General features: G+C 37.8%; 1 protein-coding gene across 1 annotated transcript; it reads right to left on the bottom strand.

The window, feature by feature from the left end:
* Positions 1-861: 861 nt before the first annotated feature.
* Positions 862-8236, bottom strand: LOC105059628 (bifunctional protein FolD 4, chloroplastic). The gene is made up of 5 exons (XM_010943001.4): positions 7362-8236; positions 5360-5685; positions 4021-4257; positions 3699-3866; positions 862-1247 (listed from the first exon to the last, which is right to left on the bottom strand). The coding sequence occupies exons 1-5, from the start codon at positions 7540-7542 to the stop codon at positions 1077-1079; spliced, it is 1083 nt and encodes a 360-aa protein (XP_010941303.1). The 5' UTR covers positions 7543-8236; the 3' UTR covers positions 862-1076.
* Positions 8237-9011: the final 775 nt, after the last annotated feature.

Raw genomic sequence — 9011 nt, 5'->3', positions numbered from 1 at the left:
TATGAATAAAAATTTAAGCATCCGACTAATATTCAAATCCGTCAAAAAAAAAAATAGATATGAATATGGACAAATAATTGTCCAATCCATATCCAAATATCTAATTTTATTTATCATCTTGTTTAATTTTACATAACACTCATGAATTTTAAAAAAAAATAAATTATCACGTTAACATGCTATGAACTTGATTTATCACTTAATAATATTTTTGGTTTCGTGACCATAAAATATATTTATTTAACTTATATCCATATTTTTAATATCCGATTTGTATCTATATCTATTAAAACAAATACGGATATAAATTTTTATATTCAATTAATATTCATATCTAAATTTATATTTATTAAAATAAAATAAATATGGATCCGTATCCATGCCGGATCCATTTTCAGCCCTACCAATACAGAGAGCCAAGCTTTCTTGCCGGTAAAGATTTTTTATGGTTATAGGAATGTAGGACTAAATCCAGCCTTTTCAAGGAAGGCTGCCCCAATCATGTAATGCATTTCCTCCAGACCTCCATCCATATATTAGAAGTAGGAAATGTTACAGAGGCAAGTACCCTCTTCCCACTCCATGAGCAATTGTTGAACACAACTCAATTCATGCAAAATTTTAAGGGGCCACACAGAACCTTGAAGACTTGTTATTGGCTCAATTAGGACAATTGAACTATCAGATAGCACTTAGATGGTTGATAAAGCCTTAAGAGAGAGAGAGTACACATACACCCTGCATATGTCTGTTTACGATTGCCTCATGATTTGAGTTCGTAAGAGCCTTCTATTTGTGTAGGTGCTTACAAATATGTACCAAAAACTATTGCAGAAACTCTTTAAAAGGGACAAGGAGTAATTCCTCAATCATGCCAAGAGTGCCAAACTGTTATTTAACTGGAATCAATATTCGTTTATTACTTGATTCTATGGGATAAACAACCCATTTCACGGGGACCAAAAACATCCAGATCAACATCACAGGTTCAACTCCAAAGGCACTCAAAATTGTAGGCACAAACTCAGCCAAGATGTATGCATATACATTTGTCAATTTAGACTGAGATTGAAGTATCATTTGAAATCGTGTATCCTTTTTGCTGAGCTGAGTGTGTTGGATAGTAGCATGGCTATGGTCATTGGACCAACACCACCAGGAACTGGTGTAATAGCAGAAGCCACCTTACAGGCCTCTTCATAACAGACATCACCAACCAGTCGATAACCACGAGGGCTTTCAGCATCCTGAAACAAAAAAAGGCTTTAGTCCATGTAGTACAGTATTTTCTTTGTGCAACTGAGAAATGCGAAGACAGGTTGGGAGCAATGGATTTAACGTTTTTCTAAAATAATTGAAGTAGATATTAACAATCAACCACCTTCGAAAGCATGGAGATGTTAAGAGAAATAAAGATTCAAGTAATTTTTGTACTATTTTACCGAACATCTAAAAAAGCAAAAGCTTGATGAGAGGGGAATCCAGAATCTAATTAAGGTTAGCCTTGAGGCACAAGCTTCAAGCAACCTCTTTTTATGAAAGCAATACCTGGCATGTGAAGTGTTTCATGTAAACACTTACGAAATCAACCTTTTCAGGTTGGTAGCAATCATTGCATTATTCAATTGGTCAGAGATCTTTAATCAAATATATCAACAAGTTACCTGATCCAATCTAATAATGTGATAGTGTCTGCATGAACATTTAATTCTCCACAAACTATATCTAAGTCGACGACAACTAAGCAACATAAAAATAAACAATTAATTCTTTCTTCCTTGGTTTTGGAAATGATTGAAATCAGATGCATATGGTCACATAAATTGCATAAAAGATAGTGAATGGCATATACCACAAGCCACAATAGTGACAAGTATGCTCCAACTATAACCTCACCTGTAAGTCTTAAAATGTTTTTTGAGAGTCATGCCTCAAGGCATTAGGCAGGCTTAGGCTCAAATAAGCCTCTGTACACAATGGTTTCCCTTAAAAGTCATCCTTTAAAATAGCACATATATCAGCTGTTTGGTTGTTTTTTTTTTTTTTTTTTTTTGGGGGGGTGGGGTTGTGGGGGGGGGGGGGTGTGGAAATCTAGAGTTGGTAACTACTTATCTGCAATTGGTCATTATACTTAAGCAAGTAAATAATAGCTGTGGATACTTAAGAATATTTAGGTGGGCACAACCTCCCTTACCTAAACACATCACTTCCTGTAGTTTATCATAGATTCTTCACATTCCATCAATCAAAAAATCTGTTGAACTTATCAACTTGAAGCCTTTAGGTCTTTGAGAATTAGCCATACCAAGTTTTATAGATAAGTTCAAGTAGTTCTCGTGTATCAATTAGAAACTTCAATAAATCTTCATCAATTGGAAGATACATACAGAGTATAACATCAAACAAAAATACAATTGATCCTTGATTACTTAGCTCACAGTCAAGGTCTTAATATGCTAACCTTCTAATGATGAGCTCCTCCAAACATGTTATTCACTATTATATAAATCACAGATGTTATGTAATACATCATGTATACATATAATGCAACAAGCCCTCGAAAACAGGCATGGTGGCTGTCATTTGAACCATGGTTTCAGCCGAAACTTATGATCAATAGAAAGTTGGGCTTAAAAAAATAAGCGAGTGGCTGAAATCTGTAGGGGTGAGAAGGGAACCTGAAAGCAATACCATCCAACAGCACATTCTTCTATTCCATACTCAAAAAAAGGTACATTCTCTAGTGATGTCAATGATGTACATGGGCTTCTTTCCAGAGCTTGCCCTCCTTGTGAGGGAACATGATCTTGCAAAAAAAATTAAATCCTTTTCCAAGAACTGACGAGTGCTCTTCATTCCCAACATGAAATCTATGATGAAATATCATACACCATAAGAATGATGTCCGAAAGAAGAAAACTAGAACCACATATTCTTAAAAAGCATTGACCTCAAGTGAGAAAATCTTATGAGAACAGATCAAAAGGCTTCAAAATGAGAACAGCATCAAGAGATACATAGAGAGATGGAGAGAAAGGGTTGGAGAGACAGAGGGTATTGAAGTGGAGAGACACTAAAAATTAGCCCAGAGTAGCAATAGCTGGACCAGCAGAGACCAGGGCAGAACGCATGCATATTCATGGCATGGTAGAGGGTGAGCTTCATTTGATAAAAAGAAGAAGGGTCAAGCCTCTCTTACATATCTGCTGCCCATGAGTATGGCTTCTCAGTTCAGATACGAAAATAGGGAGAAAAAAAACAAGGCTCTGACCATGAAAGCTCTTTTTATACTTATTTACTTGATCTGAGAAATAGTACCTGGACAGCCTTTAATAAATTTTCACTATATAGTTTTTGATTCCATAGGAGAAGTCTGATTCCTATAAAGTACCATGATCTTTTGGCATATGCAAACAGACAATGAAGCCAAAGCTGCTGTACCTACCTTTTTGTCATTCCACTGGAAGTAAATAACTTTGAATTTTGCAGATTAGCAAGAGCTATAGAGTTATGATTAAGATTGCATATATGAGTAAATAATATCAGCAATTTAACCAAAATGATTCACAATTAATCCAGCTATCATATTTCAATTTGCAAGAACAGTAACAATTGAAAACAATTAGAATATATTGTTCCTATTGATTAATTTTAAACAGGAATTATTAGTTAAAGATTTAAGGGAGAGAACCTCTTACATCAACTGGATTGATCCCAACATCTATCACAACTGCGCCAGGCTTTATCCAGCTACCCCTCACCAAATTTGCCACTCCAGCAGCTGAAATGATGATATCTGCCTGTCTTGTGATTTCCTCAGGGTTCCTAGTGTTCGAGTGCACCATGCTAATGGTTGCATTTGCTTTCTGTTGAAAGTTTTAAATGCCAATAATTAAACAAAAAAAAAAGAGGGAGAATACATATAACTCAAGAGGCCTCCTCAATAAACAGCAAAATGGATAATATAAAAGTAAATTGAAAATTGCTATATCAGCAGAACAAAAAAGTAAAGTGTGGTACTTGCAACAATAATGCAGCAGGCATTCCAACAATATTGCTCCGCCCAATTACGACAGCTCTCTTCCCTTTGATCTCAACACCATAAGTATGCAACAACTCCATGCACCCTTTGGGAGTACAGGGAACAAACAAGGGATCTCTACCTTGCATAGCAAGACGGCCAATGTTCAATGGATGGAAACCATCCACATCTTTCTCAATACTAACGGCATTCAAAATTTTCTCCTCATTCATATGCTGTCACATATCAAACAAACATCTGCTTAAGCCACAATGATGCAAAACACAAAACATACATTTAAGAACAACTTGAAGAACAAACTAAGAATCATGGAACACGTGTAATGATTGTGGAAACATGCTGCATGGTGCATACTAACTCATCATCAGTAGTTTTTTTTGCATGAGCAGAAGGACATGCTTTTTTTTAGATGCTATACTACTATCTTAAACAATATGAAGGTACAACCTGATGGCAACAATTTTAGCAAAAAATGTGCATGATAATGGTCATAGCTCTTTAAAATACTTTCTTTCACTGGCCGAGAAATAACAATTATAGTCACACGAAGCCACAGTGTATAAACCTTTCTTAAATAGGTTCAGATTCACATGTGGGGTGAGGGTGTGTGACTAATCATTGGATGTTTTCAATATCCAAGAATTTTCTTCTTACAACCATGTTCAAGCGTCACCAAAAATGTCCATGTTTATGCATCAGATGGGGGTACTTTAGGCTAAATTAATGGTAAAAGGTAACATCAGTAAAAACTAGTTCCTCCACATGAAGACTATCCCTAACAATATGATAATGACAGGGTTATACAAGAAAACTAACATAGTGTGTCACCATGCTATAATTTTAAATACATATGTACAGTATTTGTTAAAATATTCAATGATAATGATAAGCCATAACATCTTTCTGTTTATAACACAAAAGCCTGGAGTCCAGCATGCTGCTGGACTCCGATTTCATCATGCCTAAGATTAATTTTATAATTATCTAAAAGCCCCCATGGCCCCCTCATGTGACTGAATGCTCTATGTGAAGCCAGCACCTTTTCCAACATATTTTAGCAATCAACTTGCAGGCCCCACATCATGCTCTGCTGGCTTCTTGTAGAAATTCCAGCATCATATTTTCTTTCACATACATTACACATGCCAGACACTATATGTTTGATGTAACATGGTACCAGTCTTATTATTCAGTAAATAAAAAAGATTTTATTGAGTCACACAAGAATTAATCATCAACTAAATAGATGGATACATATATGGATATATTGCAAGAACTGATTTTTCACTAATTTAAGCATCAGAAAAAGAAACCTACACGAGGCAGAGGCAACTGAACCAGGATGCCATGAACTGATGGATCATCATTAAAGCGAGCAATGTTCTTAAGCACTTCTTCTTCTGTGCTGTCTTCAGGCAAATTAGCTTCATAAGACTTGATGCCCACAGCTTCACAAGCCTTCTTCTTATTGCGAACATATGTTTGAGAGTCCTTTCTAGAACCTACCAGAATGACTGCCAATCCTGGAACAATGCCAATCCCATCCTTCATCCTCACTATTTCTCCAGCAATTTCATCTTTTATTTGCTTTGCGACTGCCTTGCCATCAATAACCTTAGCAGAAGTTTCAGTAGTCATAGCCACTGTAGACATAAATTAACAAAAATAAGCTAATAAAAATATTTCAATGACAGTGCATCTAACATAAAACAACAAACAAACCTAAAGTAAAGGATGCAGCTTTGAAAAGCAGTCACCTAGAACTCATAACATTTTTTTTTTTTTTGATATAATAAGAACACATAAAGCAAATAATAGCTTTTCCCTTTACTCTATTTTAGAAGAAAAACTACATCAAACCATACGGCCTATGATCATAAAAATGTTTTTTTTACTCTATAAGGTTAGCTTTTGCATACATCATACAAGTGAAAGCATGAGTACTGTACCCACAACCACCACTCCATTCCCTACCTAGATAACTGATCCTATGGCTTTACGTATAGGTGCAATACATGCACGGTAGCTGAGTGTTAGTTGGGATCAGGCCATTCTTGAAATTTCATGTCAGCATCTGATGCTGCCACTTTTCAAGAAGTGTCAGTTGGGAGGCATCCCCAAGACGAACTTCTATTCATTAGTCAATAGAGGCCTATGGAAGCAAGAAGCGGAGATCGAAAGGACATAGAGAGTACACCTTGTCAAAGGAGGATGGACTACTCGAGGACGTAGCGAATTAAGGGAAGGGGTTTTTATTGATAAAAAAGAAGAATCTACTTCAACTGATAACCTCTAGGCATGGCCATACATAACATAGAAATTATACTTGGAAAGGGTGGACAATTAGCTAAAGCAGCAGGTGCTGTAGCAAAACTGATTACAAAAGAGGGTAAATCAGCTCGTCCTCGCAAAACTTTTCAAAAATTCATGGATTTTAAGTTCATGGGAGGTAGTATAGAATCTATAGCAGGCGAGAAATCATCCGTTTGATCGAATATGCTACTAATCGATTTCTACCTATCATTATTGTATGTGCTTCTAGAGGAGCACACATGCAAAAAGGAAGTTTGAGTTTGATGCAAATGGCTAAAATATCTTCCGCTTTACATAATTATCAATCAAATAAAAAATTATTCTACGTATCAATTCTTACATCTCCTACAACCGGTGGAGTAACAGCCAGTTTTGGTATGAGAAACCTGGACACCATGTCCCAACAGATTTAAAACCTTGATCATAATACAACCAATAATTAGAATTTTCATCAGTCAAGGATTAGAGTTTGTGAGAAAAGGATGACCACCCCACACAATTTTGCCCAAAAAGAAATTAAGATTCTTTTGTGGTTGCATGTCTCCGATGTCCTGTTGAAATTGCATCAGACCAAGTGTTTCTCACCTTTGCCTCTTAAACATTTTTAAAAAGTTTTACCACACAACTAAAATAACGACTACCAGTAATAAATATACGTTTTTTGGTAGGACGGATTTATTATAAACTCCGGCATAGATACATACAGGAAAGTCAGAGGACAAGAACAAAAGTTTTTCTTCGTGGTGATCTACAATTCAACCAATCAATCAAAAGTAGGCTTAGCAATCTCATGAAAACGAGATTATTATCAACAAAATATACCGGAATTTATTTCTCAAATCTCCATGCAACCAGCAACTTTGGTAGAAAAGAGAAGGAAAAGGAAAAGCCCATGCGGGCAAATGAAAAAGGTGGCAGCTTTATCACCGTTCCAACAGCGGATCACAATCTATTCAATATCTAAACTGAATCAAAGTAAAATCTAGAAGGGCATGAAACGTATTACCTGCTGCGGAGGCCGATAAGCTCCGACGTGGAGAGACAGTAGATCGAATCGCACTCAGGTCCAAGGGCCTCCACGCGATCGAAATCGAGCGCTGGAATTGGGACGTCCGACTTCGGACGCTCAAGGGAAGAAGCCGAGCTGCCGCCGGCGAAGAGCTGTCCGAAAACACGGACGACGCCATATTCCGGCGCCCCAAGACAGAAGAGACAAAAGGAAAGGAGGACTCTAGGGTTAGGGTTTTGATCGAGACAGCAAGGCAGAAGAGATAGGAGGCCCTGCTAGGTTTCCCGAGGGGGGAGAGAACGGCCGAGACGGGCGCCAACTTGAGCGTTTCGCTCCCGTTTCCCAGGCCACAGGCCGCTGCTCTGGTCACTTCACGTATATAGTATTTCTGAAGTCCACTGAACACCGGAGTCTACCAGCATCGGACTGAGCAACTCAATCACAACCGTTTGATTAGATCTGGACGAGGAAGAAAGAATTTCACTTGGATTCGAACCGTTCAAATCGGTGAAGTCCACGAACCGGAATGGAACAGGACGAGCCGGGGGCGGTTAAGATAAACCGGGGGTTCGGATCGAACCGGACGGGCCAGAGCGAGGGGGAGAAGGCGGCGGCGGCGGCGGCGGCGGCGGTGAGGGGAGGCCGGGAGAAAGATGGGGAGAAGGCGTAACTCTCACTGTCTCTCCCGGCGGTTAGATCAAAAAGGGATGGGAGATGTGGGGATACAGTGCTCCCCCATTTTAGGTCCGTGGATGCTGGCCGGCATGGTGGAGATTACCATCAGAAAGGAGGTAAACAGCGTTTAAAACTCCCTCCACGTCGCTGGTAGAGAGGTGGGGACGGGGTGGGGGTTGTAGCGGCGGTGGGTACGGAGGGAGGGGGAACAGTGGCGGTGGAGATGGGAATTGGTTGGGGAGGAGGACGAGGAGGAATGGGCGGCGACTGGGGCGTCGGAGAGGGGAGGGATGGGAGGCGGGCTGCTGGGTTAGGGAATGGGCCTTGGGGTCGGATAAAGGTAGGAGTAATCCCGGCGGCCATTGCTGTGGGCGGATGCTGGTGTGAGGGCGAAAATATGACACACATTTTTAGATGGACAAGCATCAAGACATAACTGGTATTTTTATTTTTAAATATATTTTTTATTATTTTAAAAATAATAAAAATAATAAATTTTTATTTTTAATATTTTTAAAAATAATAAACTCAGATTTTAACTATTACCATCAATACCATTTTATTGATTCTTTTATCATTACCATCGTCATCATTGTTAACACTACTATATCTTTAAAATTAATAATTACACCATCGCTGATACTATCATTGTAATCACCTCCATAATATCATCGTCATTTCCGCAATATCATTATTAGACTCACCACTAATACAACTGCAATCTTCACTATTTTTATTATAATTAATATTTTCTAACGGTGGTCACCATATTTATTTTATTCAAACATATTTGTTTCTCAAAATGAAAAAAAAATATTTTTTTTATTTTTAATTAAAAAAAAGGAAACTAAAGATGATGCTGAACAGCACCTAATTTTTTTTTATTTAATAAACAAAATATTTTTTTTTTTTTTGAGACAACCCACAAGCAAGAATAACAGAATAAAGAAACACGAATAACAGAATAAAGAA

Source organism: Elaeis guineensis, chromosome 16, assembly GCF_000442705.2.
Source record: "Elaeis guineensis isolate ETL-2024a chromosome 16, EG11, whole genome shotgun sequence".
Classification (NCBI taxonomy): Eukaryota; Viridiplantae; Streptophyta; class Magnoliopsida; order Arecales; family Arecaceae; genus Elaeis; species Elaeis guineensis.
This window is presented reverse-complemented; position numbering and strand designations above follow the sequence as displayed.